General features: G+C 41.7%; 1 protein-coding gene across 2 annotated transcripts; it reads left to right on the top strand.

The window, feature by feature from the left end:
- Nucleotides 1-541: 541 nt before the first annotated feature.
- RB195_012914 (uncharacterized protein) lies at nt 542-16,952 on the top strand (the record flags this gene model as incomplete). 2 transcript variants are annotated; one of them, XM_064202511.1, is made up of 11 exons in its annotated part: nt 542-647; nt 4,877-4,956; nt 7,788-7,835; nt 10,324-10,458; nt 11,051-11,122; nt 11,245-11,372; nt 11,428-11,563; nt 12,279-12,354; nt 14,159-14,244; nt 14,361-14,438; nt 16,851-16,952. In XM_064202511.1, 11 exons carry the CDS (start codon nt 542-544, stop codon nt 16,950-16,952), a joined length of 1,047 nt encoding a protein of 348 aa, XP_064058391.1. The 2 variants fall into 2 exon arrangements, with proteins under 2 accessions (XP_064058391.1, XP_064058392.1); XM_064202510.1 differs by lacking the exons at nt 542-647; nt 4,877-4,956.
- Between the last annotated feature and the right edge of the window lie 2,667 nt (nt 16,953-19,619).

The following is a 19,619-nucleotide window of genomic DNA, read 5'->3' as shown; positions in this document are numbered from 1 at the left end:
GAAGAAGTTTGAAAATAGTTGAACAAATTGTAAAATTGGAGACAAGTTTATATTTATAAAGGTTAATTTGCCCTCTTTAAAATATAGCTTGAAGTAATTTAATTTAATTTAGTATTTTAGTAATTTATAATGATTAAAGTCTAGTGAGCAAACAAGGCCTAATGAATCAGTAGATGGGGAATATTAAAGGCATCACTCAACGAATCAAGGGTGTTGCGAGTTTCAGGTAGGTTATGCCTAGGCCTGGTCGTAGATTATGGAGGCGAGGGTGATTCTGTTCTCATTTCTACCTAATTTCCCTAAAAAAAAACGGCCCCAGAAAATGCGGCGCGTGCACAAGGCTGGCGCGCTCCAATCGAACTCGTTGTGGAAAATTGCGCCCCGGAAGCCATATCGTCCAGGCCGTTTTTTTTGCGGCAATTAGGAAGAAATGAACAGAACCACCTTCCTCTCCATAATCTACGACTCTGCATAGACATAACCACCTGAGAACCGCCCCAAAAAACGGAGTAAGACAGAGGACAACTAAAGAACTTCATCGATGAGGATCCACGTCCAAATTTCCTCATCGCGCTTCTACCGAAACGACACCACAACGCAGAAAAAAGAGTTAGGTATCGACATTCAAGCACCAAGACAGATTAACGGTTTGTCGACAGCGCGGCTCATTGGTAGTAGAATAATACTTTCAATTGTTATTTTACACTTCCTATTGTTGTTCACTTCCCATTGTTGCGTTTTTTTTTGTTATTTTTAATGTCGTTTGTTATGTTGTTATTGTGGTTTTGTGCGTTTTTTGCGGGGTTCACTATTTTCCAATAATTTTTAGTTCTAATTTTTAATTTTAATTCTAATTCTAATGTTTAATTTTAATTTTAATTCTAATTTCTAATTTTTAATACTAATATAGCTTGTAAAAGTCGACTGGCTTGTCCCATACGCCTATACGAAAGAATCGAAGCAGGAGATCGTTAACGGATTAATCTTCTTCAAACCCATCTTGGATAACTTCACTATGTCCAGCGCTGCACAACACCACGCAATAAAATCTTAATAAATAAATAAAAATAACTATCTGACTACGCTTTGGAAAACGTCATTCAACATGTAGGCAAAAATTATATTTTGTACTTTAGCGTAATGTAGATTGCAGTCACCACCTCCTTCACTAGTGGAGCTTTGAAAAACAATACATTTTTTAGGGCATAACTCGGTTACCATTCTTAAGAATCCGAAAAGGAAATTAAAGCGGACTTCTTATACCTATTTTTTGAGCTGTTCAAGCCAATTAAGTTCAATCAGACTAAAAATTTTAAAAAATTAAAAATTAATTAAACCACTACGATAATTTAAACCAAGAGTTTGAAATTTAAAAATTCAAATAAATTGCTTTTTGAATTATTCTCGACCTTTGCGCTAATAGGTGTTTAAAGGGTCTGCTAAGGGAGATACTCATCACTTCAAGGCACATGCTCGTAATCTTAACCCTCCTCCTTTTTTTCTCACAGGTTTCCTAACTTCCTTTCCGGCCCTTGAATGCTGTTTTGTACGATGCCTTCTATTGCAGCGCGCCACCCTTGCACGCAAAGCGTCCCTTACTGCCTATCGGGGCAGTGCGAATTGATTTTCGACGAATCGCAGGCGGAGGCGGCGCAATGGGCGGAGCATTGCCGTAGATGGCGTCGTACAAAACATTCTGGAGGCGGCTGTTTGCAGTGATGCAGGGAGAGATGAGCGGAACTACCCCCGCCTCCATAATCTACGACCCCGTATACGGATACTCCACCTGAAATCCGTACCATCCCAGATTCGTGGTATGCTACCTTTAAGTCGTCATCTCCTCGTTTGGAAAAAGAACCCTCCGCCTGTAAGTCGGAATGGCCATTGCGTTCATCCACAAACATAGTCAGCTTAACGTCCCTAACGAGACCATTTGCTATGAAGTTAAGACCTTGACCTGGTCACTAGAAGAAGTCCTGGGGAAAATTTTATTTTATTAGCAGTTAGTATTTATTTTATCCTAGCATACAGATTATTTTATGTCTGTATGCTGTGGATTTCTGATTTAAATTCAGGAACGTGCCAGAGATTGCTCTTCTGTGATTTTGTTCTAAAAAAAAGAGTAAATGAATTTTGTCCTCTGGTTTCCGAAGAGTTTCATCAACCTACAAAAAAAGAATCAAATCAACTTTTCTATTCTCAGAACAATACTACTTTATTTACTAGGGCATTTAAGATATTCTAGAAGGAAATCCCACTTTTTATCTTCTCGAAATTGCTGTTGCTGGACCAAGACATCATCATTTACATTGTATTAACCATTTTTACTTAAGACAGACTTACCATGATCAATAAACTTATCGATACACAATTGAAGTTTCACAGCTACAAATACAATTGAAACTACTATGGAAACGCGGCGTTCCAAATGCTGCGCCATTGTTCACCTTTGTCCTGGAAAACTAAGTCGACTGCTGTTGTAACAAAAAAGAAGGAAGCTGAGCTCATCTTTCATTAATCCATGAAAGACTATTTTTTAATGTGTACAATATCATAGTGCTAAAAACATTTTTGAGGAAATAAAAGGATAAAGGATAAAGTCACTGGCGTATCAATCCACTCGGGATGCGCCAACGCGTTTTACTGGAATTCGTGATCGTTGAGGTTTTGGAACGCGTGTTGGCCTATGCAATGACTTTTGGGTGCCAGCCGCTGGTCAAGTCAGTGCTTTTATCCTTCCAGACAAGTCTGGTACCAATTTATCGACCCCGGAGGGATGAAAGGCTTGGTTTGCGCTAGGGCGGTTTCGAACCCTCGACCGTGTGGCTACAACGGACTTTGAGGAAATAACCGTTAAATAACCGTCCAGGATTCATAGAAGGGAACGAAAATTTCAAGAAAAACTTAGAATTTTTTACTTTTTAACAGCAATGACATGTACATCTGGTTTTACTCTAGAAATTGAACTTCAACTAAAATATTATATAGAAATACATATGTGTTCAGAAATGAATTCACAAAACGGTGACGGAAGTAAATGTTTTAAATATTTTTTACTATTTTAAATTATTTTTTATTTTTTCAATAATTTTTAAAAGTATTTTTGTTTTTATTTTTCGTATCTAGCATATCAATGAATTAGATAAGTATTAAATAAATAAAACTGTAACAGATTCAGATCAATACTTCATTTATTTCCAATATTTATTAGTATTTTAAAAAATTAAAGTAATTTAAGCAAATAAGTGAACTTTTCCTTCAGATTAGCCTTACTTTACATCAAACATTAACATTAGTATTCCTGAAAAACTTAAAAACTGACTAATGAAACCTAATCTAATTCCTAAAAAGCAGTAATATTAAAGAATTCCAGCTCTGTTCTGTAAAGAACAGAACTGTTGAAAGATTACTACGGAGAGTTCAAGCTGCAGATCTCTTGCATTTCGTGAAATGCTTCTAAATAAATACCTAAGAATAAGAAAGATTGATTCTCCACCGGCAATTCTTTGAAAAAAACACTTTTATTCAGTTAGTGAACGTTCAAAGTAAGTGCAATTATGACAGAATTTTGACAGTAACAGTCTTCCTTCTGCCATTGTCATTGTACTTGGTTTTGCACACATTTTTTGCCATGTTACACCATCATCGTAGGTAAAAAGTAGGTAGATAAATACACTTCGACACTGATTTCACTAGTCTCTGAGTCCTGAGTATGTATACATGTGTGTTTCGATCGAACAGCACCTTGATTAACACACTGACGACGCAGTTGTTTTGCTTATCCGCCGCATGTTTTTTTGCGTATTTTTTTTTGCGCGCCGAATGTCCGATTGCATCGACGGACAATGTCCCAAAAAACGGATGACGAATACCTAAATATCTGACAACTCCTCATAAAGTATTTTTTGATGCTGTCCCCCAACATCGTCGGACATTGTCCCTAAGCGACAAAAGAGTGTCCGACAGTATCGGCGAACATTGACGTCGATGGGTTAATCTCCTCCTTTTTGACGGTAAGTGCCCTAAGTGTCCCTCATCTCGATAACTTCCATACTGTCTTGTTAGTCGTCTGAAAGGAATGCTCCTGAGTTCCTTCGGATTGTCACTATAACATTATCGAAACGAACGAGTGCCGTTTCACTGTGAGAAGCCTGTGGCAATTTTCCATCCAGGATAGGCTCTCTTTCACAAGAGTAGGAAAACTTAGCTTAGTACCAAAATCATTTTCACCGTCGTTTCTACGAAACAGAAATGTGCTTCTACCAGCCCACTTGGTTGCTGAACACCATGGAACTTCTCCGCAACTGCAATATCCCTTTCAGAATCTCCGCGACCTCAATAAACGTCTGTCCTTAAAAGGGTGCAAGAAACTACCAATGCATTTTTTCCAGCCACGCTACAAAATATCCCTCGGTTGATTTCTTTACTCAAACTTGGCGTAAAAAAAAGGTAGCGCAAAAAAAACTTGGTTTGTTGCCCGCTGACCCGCCGCACATCGGATAAGCATCTTCAGTGGTAGAATAAATGGGCATGTATTCTCATTATGTGATGGATTCATTTGCAAACGAATCTTTCCTGGACAACAGTATACCCAGTCCAGTCTTACTTTTCTGCGAAAACTCGTTTATCCAGTCGGATAAATGCACCCACAGTGGAATCAGCCCTCAGGATCAGGTGGATCGGCGCAAAAAGTGTTGTTCGCGTTGTTCTCCGTTGAGAAATCCTCTCCGAAGGAGACACCACCTGCAGCAACTACCTCATTTACAATGATATTGATCCTCATTCAAGCATAAATCGTCCCACTTCTTACGACTTGCATAAACAAGCTGCAAACACATTTAGCTTCTTCTATCACCTTTATCAAAGAAGATTTTAGGAAGCGGCTGTTTAGGATGGGTTCACTGTCATCTTCACGGCGAACAGGCTTGGTGGTTTTTGCTACGAGCAGTTGAAACAGTTACGTTTTTTATAACTTCATTTTCAACGTGGATCTTCAATGTTTTCTATATTCGCTCAAGTGAAACTTGTACATTAAACACTTCTGCACGATATACCTTTACGAAGATTCCAACGATGAGATCAGATTATAAATCCAATAACTGGAACAAATCTCCTGTTCTTTTCGCAAAACCATGATAAGCAGTCTACCATCTGAGAAGCAGTTAAACTACAGAACTGACTCAAACGCTTGGTGGAAGGGGCTATCTTCATCGAGGTGTGTCCTCTTCGGTACATGCCAGTCTATCCTGTTCGATTTTCAACCAGAGAACGCATAGAATCTACCCAACCGTCGCTACCGTTTAATTCGTGAAAGATTTCGTCCCACTTTAAGTATCTATGAACGCTAAGTGCCCTCAGATCTTCCTTTACCACCTCAGTCCTGAGCTCCCGTCTGACACCGGGTGGCCTCTTCCAGCTTGGATCCAAGAGACCACTCAGATCATATTCAGCAAGGCAGTCTGCTGATCTCGTCGTAATGTGACCGAGCGGCAAAGACGGTTTTCTCGCGCCCACATTCGGTGACAGTGCAAGACGTTCATGTTTTTCAGTTGTTGTTTGTCATAATATGATACAGAGGTCTCATTGTTAGTTGTTTGCAGTGCACCTGTTTATAGTAAACGCAATCAAACATTTGAGTATACGCTCTGAGCACGTACGACCTATATAACTTGCAAGTTATGTGGTGGAAGATACTCAGACATTGCAAAGGTGTTGTTCTCCCGCACACTGTCGAAAACCAACCCAAATAGGTCAAATAGCTAGAAAGAGCGAAAGATATTTTCGGTATCAATTCCGTTTTGCATCGTTTCATCGTTGAATTGACGGACATTGCCGTCTTTGGATACTCGGGCCACCTTGTCTCGATAGGCAGTACACGCGAGACGCTGTCTCAAAAGCTATGAAGTAGGGACAAATGGATAGATTCTGTGCAAGTTCTTGCTGTGAATTGAGAAAATAAGGAGAGATTGTGCTTGAGGACGACCGGCCTCGGCAAAGACACATGCACAACCGCTTCAGGCATAATAGCATAATAGCTGATTAGGTCACGTAGGTCTAAAAGATAGTCCAATACGGATAAAGATTAGTACACATGTCGGAGTTTGAGTCTTTTGCAGACCTGGTGGTAGCGGTACAAGGCAGTACCTTGATGAGCATTGAGCAAAATTCCTGCGCCAAGTTCTTATAGGCATTCTTCATCTTATATTCTTATAGGGATTTGTACAATCCTCTACTTTCTCTCATCAGCAACATTACTGCAATAGATGATGAAGTATTGTGTAGTCATGACGATCCTTAGCACATAGTCCTTAGGTGGTATAGTTTTCGACGTTGATGATTAGGGATCATTTGATGCATGTTTTCCGCTATGCAGCAAACAATACATTCCAGGAAACATGCGCCCTACAGCTATCGTAGTAGTCTGCGTCAGGGCGTCTTCTTGAAGCTCACTCGACAGCGACCGCAGAAGATTTCATGTTCTTCTTAGTCACTTAGTATGTTAGGGTATGAGGTCTGCAGGTAGTATTGTCCCAAGACAACAATTTAGTTATTATATGTCACATTTCGCCTGCAACTGTCGTTGTACCACTATTAGCTGAAACGGGCTTCAGAAGGACTTCCATTCGTTCCGACGAAGGGGTTTCCACAAAGGGTGCCTTGGGATTTCCTTCTCGCTGAAGATACAAATAGCACATCTTTCTGAAAGGAATTTGTAAGAGGATCTGGCAATTTGTCGCTGGTTTTCGTGTAGTGCATTTGATAGCATGGGCCTGGTCCAACTATTAACCTTCAGCGGTCCGGTTCACTTAATTTTACTTCTCCTTGTAGCGTGTGATATCTTCGATCGTTGATGGAGGACTGAACTTCGAATTCCTTCTTTCGCTTGCATAAAGCGGGATACTCCTAGCATCACCCATTCAACTCAGCGTTCTATGACGCTGATCGGATTTTCCTCCAGGTTGATCTGTTAAAGGTGTCGCTCCACGAATCTGAGGTGGTACGGATTTCAGGTGGATTATTCGTATACGGCATAGTAGATTATGGAGAGGGGGTGATTCCGTCCATTTCTTCTTAATTGCCGTAAAAACGGCCCGGAAGATACGGCTTTGAGCGTTCCGGCGCACTAAGAAATGGACGAAATCACCCCCCCCCCCCCTCTCCTTAATCTATCATCCCGTGGGGTGATGCCTTTAAAGGGGTGAGCATGGAACCAGGTCTCTTTCAACTTCATCGCTACATCCTCGATGCTCTTGCATGCTCTCCAAGCAACTCGTTTCCTCCCAGACAGTTCGAAAGTCAGATCGTTCACCATGTTTATTCCCTGATCTAGATATGCATAACTGGAGCATTTGGATATATCCACTCTCTTGAACGTAAATGAGGCATTAGTAGCGTAAACCATCCTTTCTTCATAAACATTTCCATATTCAGGTACAGTTTTTAGAAGACAAATCTTTCTCTCATCACAATCGGTTAACACTCATTCAGCCTCACTAATGTCTGATCTTATCAGAATGATATCGTCGGTTTTATCAGAACCGTGCAGTTATGTAGTCAGTAAAAAAAAGAGAAAGAACAAAAGCAGTCCCAATGATACTAATCAAACTTGTACACAATGCAGTCTTAAAAGGAATAAGCCGAACATTTCTCTAAACAACACCAAAAAATGTCGTATGAATATACAAACAATTTTATATAAGAAATAAAGAGGAAAGCAAAAGTGAAGTGTTCAATGTTTGAAGCCTCTGTCCAGATATTTCACAGATATCCTAAACTCTGTTATTCAGATGTCTTGTGAAAGCGGTAATTGTCTCGTCCTTAGAGCACGCTACAAGGTGGGCGAAATTCGTCATGTAGAATATATTTGATCTATTAGAGTTAATACTGAACTAATATGGTAGCAAGAAAATTTACACATTTTCTCATTTTCTTTTTCTTATGGAGATCCTCTCTTAGTATAGTATATTAATTTTTCTCAGAGTTAGCGCCAGTTCATAGTACATATAATCATTATCGCTACACTTATAACCCCATTCCATCTGATAGGCTCTTTGCTGCCTTTCGTTCAGATACTGTAGGGCTGCAACATTAGGAACTCAATCGTAGTTGACAAAGGTTTCTCCTCGCAAGAAGTGTTTCGAGGTCTGGAAAAGGGTGATAGTCGAGTGTAGCGACTGAAGGAAAATAAGGAAGATGTGGAACCACTAGTCAACCAAGCTTGGCTAATTTATTTTCGCTGAACAACGCGATGTGTGCTGTCAAAAATGCACGAGGTGGACGGTTGAGCATCTCGGACGTTTTTGTTCGTACCAACCGTATACGCCATTCAGTAATGTTGCTGTTTGTATAGCAGGGTCAAAACGACAGGAAGCACGTTGCGTAAGCGGCTGCGCTCGAAGCGGGGCGGTGGAGACAGCAGGTGGTATCGAGTTTGGGCCATCGGGAACTGCAGCGATGGGTGGTGTTAGCAAGAGTTCAATACTTTTCATTAAATTGTTAAATGTTAAAGTACAAAGAAGAGAAAAGATAGTATTTTTATGTAGCGATGATTCTCCTATGGCGGCAACGTGGAAGTGATCCCACGATCCTAACCGTGACTCTCCACCACGCAGCTTCAAGCCCAGTGGGTTACGCAACTGCACCGTGCTTCATGGCACTTTGACCCGACTACATGCAGAAAATACGACTCTGCTGCAGTTCAGGAGCACAGCACCGACTGTCATCTACATCGATCAACGGAGCAACAGACGTTCACACAAAATATCCAGTTTATGAGCGTACATTTTTTATGTTCAATAAGAAAGGAAAGAAAACATCGTGATTTCGATGTAACCAGTATTCTGCTATGGCGGTAATATGGTAGTGGCGTAGACTCCGCTAACCATTTACAAAAAATTATCTCTTCGACACGAATAGCAGTGATAGACTATTACGTTGGTCCAAAAGTCTTGCACCAGAATTTATTTTTCGATCCGGAATTTTAGAGGTCTTGAATTAGATTTTTCTGGGGATTGAATATGATGGAATGTTCTAGAAGTTTACACCAGAGGGGTATATAAGGGCGCGCATTTCACTGGTATTCAACCATGACATCGATGAACCAAAGTCAAGTTCGAACCGTCTTCTGCTACGAATTAATGCAAGGCCACGACGAAGATGATTCCACCGCTCATATCAGTGCTGCGTTCAACAGAGTTCAATGTCCTTTGGACTGTCATCCGTTTGTCCCAGAAATTGGAGTCAACGGACATTCCCCTTGAAAATCGACCTCAGTCTGGTCACCCGACTGACTGGAACGAAGAAACATTGCATGACGAGCTCAGAGACAAGCCCAATGCCGCTACATTTGAACAGTCGATGACACATGGGTGCGGTCAACTACGTCGATTTGGGTCCCCACGAATTGGGTGCATCGCTGACTGACGACAAGACTGAGGGTGTGCCAGTCCTTGCTTGTGCGCCCATACAGGCAGGACCTTCTCTGCGGGACCCTTACAGGTGATGAGAGTTGGATGTTGTATAAGTTAAGCAAGTACTGCAGAAAAGTTGGCTCCCGTGTGCCAAACCATCTCCAAAAGAGTCGAAAGGAGAATCACACAAAAAGAAGATTTTGCTGTGTTTTTGGTGGGATCACAAGGAAATGCTGTACTAGGAACTGCCCCCGTCTGGGTACACGGTGACCGCTCAGTTCTACTCCTCTCAACTACAGAAATTGGCAGACACAGCCCGGTTGAAGCTTAACAAAATTGGTAATGTTGCTCTACTTCATGATAATGCCTAACCTCACATGGCAAAACTTACCAGAAAATTGCTGAACTTGCTTGGGAAGTTCTATCGTACCCTGATTTTTCTTATGACTTCGCCCGTCTGAATAAAACTTGCTTTGGGCACTGAAGCTGCATTTACATTCAATGATCAGAAAGAGTAGGAAAGTGAGATTTTGCGCTTCGTCGACTCCAGAGATTCAGACTTCTGGAATTGATAGTCTAGTGAAATGTTGGACATACGTAATGGATCATGATTGTCATTATTTTATTGATTGACATCTATGAACAATTAAATTATAACTGCTTGGAAAAAGTTTACATAAAGGAACTTGAAGATCTCATTTGATTTATGAGATTTGTTTAACAAAACGGAAACTAAAATGAACGGAACAGATTATTGCACAACGAACTAACCTAAAACTTCGAATATCTTCTCATAGTTTGCTTGAATAGCATTCCTGCATAGCGCTGATCCTCTTCACAACAAATGGAAACAGAGTTAATCCCACAATACTCATGTAAATGTAAAAAGGATAAAACAAAGCGAAAATTTCAGACTCTCCGCCCAGCCACTCCTTTCCAAGGGGACGAGATAGTCTTGGCACGTCATGCTGAAACGATAGCGGAGGTTTTCCCTGATTGGGTTGAACGATGTAGACTTGATCCTTCATTATATCAGCCGTTTGATTTGGTTTGTTCTTATGTTTGTTTTTTTTTCTATTCTTTTCCTTTCAAATACGTCCATCATTTAAATGGATGCAAGTTATCAGTCTTAGTCCTAAACTGGTAATCCGGAACCTCAACTGTATAGAAGATACAGTTTTGCTAGAATCAGCATACACGTTCTATGTGATAGTTCTAGAAATGTGATGAACTTCGCGTGTCGTGATCGTCAAAAATTTATATAGTCAGGTCAAAACGACACCTCGGTGCAGTAAGGAAGCGGCTACGCTTGGATCAAGGTGGGACCGCCGCAAACTGCAGCTATGAGTGGTGCTCGCAACGGCTCCCCTCGACCATAACCGCTACGCTTCACCGCGCCGTTTCTATCGCAGGTGCAGCATACGCAACTGCACGGAGCGCCATGTCGTTTTGGCCCGACTATACATATTCCCAGCTGTAAGTACGGTGCACGGTATCCGAAGCTTCATCAAGGAATTCGCTACTACCATTCATAGCTGATACCTTTCATAAAATTTATCTCATTCCTTCCTTCATTTTATTTCTTTTCATGAACACAATCCCAATTTCCCATTCCCATATGACCTATTCCTCGATTCCAGAACGTACCTGTACGAGTCCCCCGCCGCATGAACATGGTACAGGCGTACCAGAGCGACCCACCTGTCAGTGAGGTATGGCATCTTCAAAGAGCATTTCTTTCTTAGACAACACAATCATCCACAATCTTTTTGGTAACCTTCAAAATTGCAATCTGATGGTAGAGTGTCCTGGGAAGCTCTAAAAGTACATTCAGGTGGGACGGATTATGGCGCAACTATTTGCTCGCGAGCTGGTCACTCGTAATGCTATTCCTAAAGCGATCTTCTGTGCACCATCGTTAGCCTGCCTACAAACGGCTGTCGACATCCAAAACTTTGTTGGGTGAGTTTTTCAAGAGGTTCCGAGAACTAAAATTTTTGCATTTTTTTCATTGTAGAAAGGATTGCGGACGCATTTGCGTTGATGCTGCACTTGCTACGGAGCGTAATGGTGCTGCTCATTGGCTCAATGACAAGGAGATTGCCCAACTGAAATGCAACGTAGATGACGGATACACTCCTGAGCAGAGTGATGTGAGTCTAGATATAGTCGGAACTATATATTCTGATAGTCCTTGATCACAGATTTAAAGGCAACATCAACGCCTATCAAGCGTATTTCTGCTTTTGCTGTGTAAAATCCAGACGAAATTCTAGTGAACTCTGTTCCATCTTGTTCTTTTTTTTCTGTTTTATGGCACACCTGAAGGTGTTTGAATAAATAAATAAATAAATAAATTTCCATCAGGTACGAAATTGACGTCGTGAAGAACCTTGATGGAAAATATGGAGTTCAGATCGTAGATCACGAGAATGAGCGTGATGGGGCTAAATTTTCCCTAGTAGTCCTGGAAATCCCCGTCTTTGTGCATGAGTAGCATCCGCGCGAGCGCGGTCGATGATCCTGACCACCCTATTCATGTGAAACGAATGAACACGCTGCAGGAGCGCGTTCTAGGGGAGTGGAGTGGGATCTAACTTACTTTGTACGGAAAGAAAACACCGTTCAAAACGCCGCTTTTCAGCACGATTAGGGAAAATTGAGTGGGATACGTTACCTTTAAGCTGCAGCTGTAATTATCCGGAGACGCGCGTCACCACAGTCAGGATAATGGCTGGTAGCAGATTTTCAACAAGTAACTCTTATTCCGCATCCCTTTAGCAGTCTGATGACTTTGAGGAAAATTTGCAAAATAAGTTGCTCTGAGGTGATATTTTTCTCTCAAAGAAGTGCTTTTAATTTTTTCAGGGTAATGACAAAAGTCTCAAGAACATTGTTGAAGGTATGAAGAAGCTTGCGCCAAAGCTAAAAAAGAACGGCATAGGTGGGTGAAAGACACCAAATTTAGTATTCTTGATACATATGATAGGAAGTGAAGTTGTGAATATATGAGGTTCCTTCCTCTCAAACTCTTAAAGGCAGTATACCACGGATCAGACGTGGTGAAAGAATCCGATGAGAAATCTAGAGTTAGGGTTCTAGATTGCGGGATCAGAGGTGGTTCGGCTCATCTTTCCCTGATCGTCGTAAAAAAAAGGCGTGGAGGACGTTTTTTCCTCTCGATTTTTTTAAGACGGCACTCCGCCGTAGTCCAAGTGGTCGGTCGAAGTCCAGGGATCCATTCTCACCAGCCTCTTCAAGTGAAACCTACGAACATGTGGATGAGCGGACCAGAACGTATACGTAGATGAGCGTTCTAACGTTCCTCGTAATAACCAAAGTGATTCCCATGTCGTTTCTTACGTTTCTTACGACGATCAGGGGGAGATGAGCGGAGCAATCCCTGTTTTGAGGCTGCTGTTTTGAGGCTCCACCCTCGTACAGGATTTGGCCCCGAAATTGCCTCCATTCAGCGCATTTGAGCAATCCCTGATCATGAAATCTGGAACCCTATCTTTAGTTTTTCCCCCAAATTCCTTCACTACGTCAGATTTGTGGTATGCTGCCTTTAAAAGTCTTTTCAAAACAGCTCTTCAAACATATTATGCATAGTGAAATTGAGATTAACCGTAATAAGCTACGGCTTCTCTGGAGCCACTACATCACTATCCTCCTAATGTTCAACCGTAGAATTCAGTGGATGTAGATGGCGAGATTATGACAACGTCGTAATTGAATGTAACGAATAAGTGGACAGCATGTTATCTTCCATTTGACGCTCTCTAGAGACAAAATCTCAAATCACAAAGCTCTAAACTTGCACAGAATGACAAAAATAAAACTATTTGTTGCGGCGAATCCAGCTTGCTTGCGAAACGAAACTTTTTGGAAGTTTTCTTCCGACTCATGCAACATTTGCTTAATCACGCGATAAGGTGATCTCTAGGGCGCGTAACCTGCAGTACAGCTAATGGGTGTATGCAGGCATCAGTACCATGAGCAGAGCGTCTTGTCTTAGTTCACTCGACAGCGACCCGCAGTTCAACGTATCGATACGTTGGTTTGTTGCCAAGGATCCTATGTTCCCCTCAAGGTTGCATTACAGCATGACAATGTGCTGGACAGAGTCATCTTTTCGAAATGTTTGGGAGGTGGCCAAGGAAGTGGCTCCTGTAAGCGGAGACGCGATGTTTCCGGATGTTTTCACAATTTTTGGGCGTTCGTGTGGTATTCTCTCCGATCCAGATCTTGTTGCCCTTACTCTTTGAACTCACAGCATATGGTCTGGAACTTTTTCACTGGCATGTGAACTGAACCGCGTGCGAAACGCCCTCTGCGTCACAGTTACAGATTTGCCAATTTTGAAAAATGCTTCAGCCACCAAAGTTCGATTCTCACTCGACCACGGCGTGGTGACGACTGAGACCGTTATTATGTACTTTGTCTAACGGAAAGGACCTTAATCTTCTACCTGCTTTAAAGACCAGACAGTGATTTTTCGAAGTGTGGGTGTTATTTGTACTACAACCTGTAGTTAGTTTCGAATTCATATGGCGGTCACAATGCGGAATGAAGTATTACCGTATCTGTTTCTGGAAGTTGATTCCTCTTTAGCTACAGTGCAAAAGGCCTACTGCATTTTAGTGTTGCATGAAATGCTATCGTATCTAATTTTATTCAATTAACTTCATTCAAAACAGTCTCTTTTTTATTTTTCGTTTTCATTTGATTTACAATCTACATTACAGTGCTCGTCATAACAGACGCCTTCGCTGTCAAAATACTCTCGGAACTTTTAGCTGGTAACGACATCGCAAAGCGCACGGAATGCAAGGCACTTTTCTGTTTTATTTTTATTTCTAGGGGAAAAACAATACGATATGCTCTCAACTCTTCAAATTTTCCAGGAATGTGATGATAATGAAACTTGAAAACTGTTTTTTGATTCAGGATTGCCGCACAAGTGCTGCTAAGACATTTCCTCCTATGTCATCGGCAGTTGTTAGTTCGCAAGCCTCCCGTAATGGTGTAAGTAAACTTTGCCTCAACGATAAGTATGAACCTTGTGAGTCTGGTGTGAGTCTGGCAACCTGCGTCGTCTACTTCATTTCTGCTGCTCCCTAATAGGAGTGGTGTTGGTGGAAGTGAACGGAGAGTGTCATACAATCAATAGGACCTATTGGGTCGTTGATGAACTCCTTCCTGTTGATAGAAAAATCAAATAATCGAAGGGATTCATCGAGGACGTAACGCGTTAGGGCAGTACAACTCGTCCAGCGCCTACAGTCTATCGTTGGGTCAAATCGACATGAAGCAGAACAGTTGCTCAAAGGCATCACCCCAATCTGAGGTGGTACGGATTTCAGGTGGAGTATTCGTATACGGCATAGTAGATTATGGAGAAAAGGGTGATTCCGTCTATTTCTTCCTAATTGCCGTAAAAAACGGCCCGGATAATGCGGCTTCGAGCGATCCGGCGCGCTACCCTTCAACAGCGAGTTCGATTGGAGCGCGCCAGCCTTATGCACGCGGCGCACCTTCCGGACCGTTTTACGGCAATTAGGAAGAAATGGACGGAATCACCCACTCTCCATAGTCTCCCATCCCGTATACGAATACTCCACCTGAAATCCGTACCACCTCAGATTCGTGGGGTGATGCCTTTAAGCGACTGCGCTGAAAGCGGCACGGAGAAGCGTAGCGGTTTTGGATCGTGTAGGGATCATCGCTACCGCCACTCATCTCTACAGTTCGCCATGGTTCCACCTCGATTCCAACCGATGTCTCCACCGCACCGCGTCGAGCGCAGCCGCTTAGGCAGCTGTCCGTTCGAGGCGTTGTTTTGACCCGACTATAGTTTGCACATGATTCAACACCCAAACGGGGATTTTTGTCCTGCGAAAGCATTTCTAACGATTTAATCATAAAAGATTTTGAGATCAGATCTTTCCTTGCATTTTTTCAGTGGTGGCACCGTTCACACTTACGACAGAAACCAAACTTTTTGAATGGTCGCGAAATCTTCTGAAAGACATCACCCCCTGAATCTGACGTGGTATGGAGTGCCGAGGACCAAAGACTATACGGGGTTTAGGATTGCAAAAACGGGTGGGCTCATCTCTCCTTGCATCACTGTGAACAGACGGCTTCGGAATGGGGTTCCTTACGAAGTACTCTACTGCAACGCACCACCTTTGCTCTCCGCCCCGCCTGGGATACGGATTTCGGATCCATTAGGACGTCCCAATTGGGGAATTCATTTCATTTCACGAATCCCAGGCGGGGGCGGGGGCAAGGGTGGCGCGTTGCAATAGAGGACTTCGTAAGGAACCGCATTACGAAGTCGTCTGTTTACAGTGATGCAAGGAGAGATGAGCGAGATCCCACCCGTTTTTGCAATCTACGCCCCCGTATAGTCTTTGGCCCTCGGAACTCCATACTACGTTAGATTCGTGCGGTGATGCCTTTAAATTTAATTTTTTTTTGACAATGTTATGGGAGTCGGTGTTGCTCTTATGCATACATCTTCCTTGTCACAATAACTCCTACGGATTGATCAGAATCCAAAAACAGCTGAACCACTGCACGAGTAGTAGATTTAAGAACCTCCAAAGATACAATTTTAGGTTAGCCACGCACAGTTCGTATATAGTAGGGTCAAAACGACATGAAGCACAGTGCAGTTGAGTGAGCGGCTGCGTTGGAAGCGACGCGGTGAAGATGGAGGTTAGAATCGAGGTGGGACCGTCGTGAAGAATGATTCTAACAAGGCTCCTCCTTCGATCCTCACCGCTTCGAGCGCAGCAGCTTGAGCAAATACACGGTGCATGGTGTCGTTTTGATCCTACTATACCTGCGGTACTCGTAGTTCCTCAACTAAACTCTAAGATAGGTTGTATTGATGCTTGTTGGAAGTCTTCTTAGAGGGCTTAGTCAAATTAGAAAGAAGAATGTGCACCAGGTCGCGTAAAAGGATGAACTGCGAATGATTCACTAACAAGGTGCAAGGAGATTTATCTAAATACCACTTTCAAATTATTAGAGCTATAACTGAAGAATGGGCGGGTGTAGCACAGTCGATAAGAGGCCCGCTGAGCCCGTACGATCGACTGTTCAAAACCGTCGTAGTGCCAACCAAGCCCTTCATCTCTCCGGGGTCAATAAATTCGTACCAGACTTGTCTGGGAGGATAAAAACACTGACTTGACGCATTGGCTAGCCCCCGCCAGTCATTGTATAGGTCAGTTACAAGTTCGTAAACCTCAAACTATTCTGGATTGAAGTGAACGTTGTGCCGCATCCCAAGTGGATCGATACGTCAGTGATTTTATCCTTTATAATTGGAGATTAGTTGTCGCAATAGTAATTGAAACGGATGTGATTTCTCTTTTTTTTTCAGAGCAGTTCCAGAGATAAATCGATCTTCACGTACTTTTACAGGGTCAACCACAGGTGTCTCGTATCTTTGTACGCCCTCTGACCACAATTGGTGAATGCTCACGACCAAACCATGATGTTGTCTGCAAAAGCAAGGGATACTAGACTGCAAGAACGATCCGTTCATCATTGACCGGCGAGAATGACGAATGTCGATCATTAAACGCTTTGGTGGTAGTATTTGTATCGTGTTCTGTAAAAAAGCACAAAATGCGATTGGGTCGGAGATGAGAAACAACAACGAAAAACATTTCATGGAAAAGTCATATATATCGTAGTTAAGAAGCGAAGGAAATTGAGGGACGATCAAGGTAGGATCAGAACATTAAAATTCCCCTCATGCGAAGCATAAACGTAAAAGGAAAATTTCCATCACTGTATAATCTTTAGTACGGTTATTGTCTTCTACAGCTACGAGTTTTTAGTCAAGATATTAGAAAAAAAAAACAGAAAGCACCAAGAGTTTGCATATCTCATCTTCAACTACAACGGGTTTTAACTTAAAGTTGGTACCTTTTGACGCAAATTATTTGTATTGTTCAAATATTCCAACTTAACTAAATGATTCTTTGTGAATCCTGAGAAGTTCCTAGATCTATTATTTGCGGAATTCTGCCGAAAAGATTGCGCATAGTCGTGTAACACATCTTAAATTTAAAAAAAAACTTTCAAAACATGAATCAAAACTAAGTGGGCGAAAGAAGTGGGATGAGAAGAAAAAGGTGACTACACAACGGAAAGGGCTTACGAGAGAAAACGAAGGAGAAAAATCCAAGAAAAAGCTAAAGGCCGACTAAAATCTGACATGAAAAAGCACTTGAATGAAGAGTAAGACCTGATTCCAGCAACCTTGTGCCCACTGTAAAAGCAAACGAGTACTGGGAAATTAAAATAACTGAAATTGACTAAAATAACTTAGAAAACCCATAAAATAATTATGGAAGGAAATTAGAGGCAGAGTATCTGGTTTCACAAGTAAACTAAGCTTAACGATGAAGTTAACGAATTAGAAACAACCACATTAAGGTAGTTAAAAAAATAAAGCGAAAAAACTGCATGCAATTTGAAAAAACGAGGACTTTTGGGACAGTTGTCACTAAGAATGGAATTGGTAGATCCATTTCAGCGGTGGACATAACGGTCACCCTCTGATCTGCTACATGCCTCCGATCATTTTCAGGCCTTTGATTAATACGAACTTATGGAAACGTGAGGTCATGAATAATGTTTCACCAAAACCTCGTTGGGAAAACAAAAAAGAACCATAAATCCTATACGATGTATTTTTGGTAAATGAAGTTTCTTTTGTCTCACCATGGGACTGGATACTGTTCTGTGCGTTCGATCGCATCAGTGACCACATCAATCTCGATAATAACAACCCGGGATCGAAATCTCGGGAAAAGTCCGATATCACTTTGTGAATTACCTGCCAATTTTGACTTTAAACCTTATTTTCTTGGTTATATGCCCCTGGGAAAGAACAACTCAAGTTTACATTTAGTCCTAACTCTTTCTCAAATAATGTAATTTATGTTGGCACTAAAGTGCGGATTCTGAGCAGTACAGTTACCAGTACACGAAGTAAAATGTTAGAATGTCAGTTTCATGTTTTTACATAAGTCGATTGGCCGAGCGGAACTCATCTCCTCACAATTTCGGCTTTGATATGTATATTTGATATGTATGTGGTTCAAACATGCTCCGACTCCGATTTGTAACATCAAACGCACTTTATCATACAGTACGAATGGTTTTATATGTTAAATACCTTATTAATTTGATTGAAGACTCACAAAATGCTTTTTGCAAAGGCGCGTGGAGGAGTCCAGCAGCTCTCTATTTGCAACACTTTGAAGGAATTTTATCCCAGTTCTACAAGAAATGGATACGCTGTCATTTGTAATAAATCCCTCGCTGGCTGGCTCTTGTTCGTATTTGTATCCCACGCCGACAAATATTCGCCATCAACGACTTCGTCGCCGTTACCACCCCAAATCACGCTGGAGTCGGATACGATGCGATCCTCTTCGAATCCCTCAGACTGTAGTCAGTGAAGAAGTCATAATATGACTATAAAAGGGATAGTGTTGTAGTGTTTTTGCTGTCTTACCCTAGTGGTTGTATTGATTATTTGAAATTCTAAAGACCTTTCTTGAAAGTTATCGTACAATATTGCGGAAGCCCCGATTTGTCTTATATAAGGGGTTTAGCTAACCAGCTAACTCACCGCATCGCTGCGACAAGCTTTGTAGACGTAGACAGTATCGAATGTACTTTACAGGATTGATCTGGTGAGCATGCCACTGTGGTAGAGCAAAGCGCGAATTTTAATTGTTCCAGGTAAAGAGTGCACGCTGCAGTACGCTTGCCCAACTCCTCAGGCTGCTCACATTCAGTTCAAGAACTCTCTGGTTTAATTCAAGCGTTCTCTTTTCTTGAAACCTCGGGATACTTCTGCCTATATTTTCTAATAGTGTGCCTGCGATGTTTTTAGATGGGACCCTTTATTTGCCTTTAGGCACACTATTAGGAAATATAGACTCCGCGGTTTACCATACATTACAAGAAAACACAGCATCTATTGTTCTTCACTTCTGAATTAAATAAAGCACAACTTCATTCGAAAATAAGGAACAAAAAAACCACAATAAACGACGAAACAAGCAACGAATGGACAACTCGTTGGAAAAGAAGATAACCACGTTGTTAATACAATATCTATGAACAACGTATCCAGAATCAAAATTTACAACAGAACCACTTAACCTA

This window comes from Necator americanus, chromosome V (genome assembly GCF_031761385.1).
Source record: "Necator americanus strain Aroian chromosome V, whole genome shotgun sequence".
Lineage (NCBI taxonomy): Eukaryota > Metazoa > Nematoda > Chromadorea > Rhabditida > Ancylostomatidae > Necator > Necator americanus.
The sequence above is the reverse complement of the archived record's forward strand: the minus strand, read 5'-3'. Positions and strand labels throughout refer to the sequence as shown.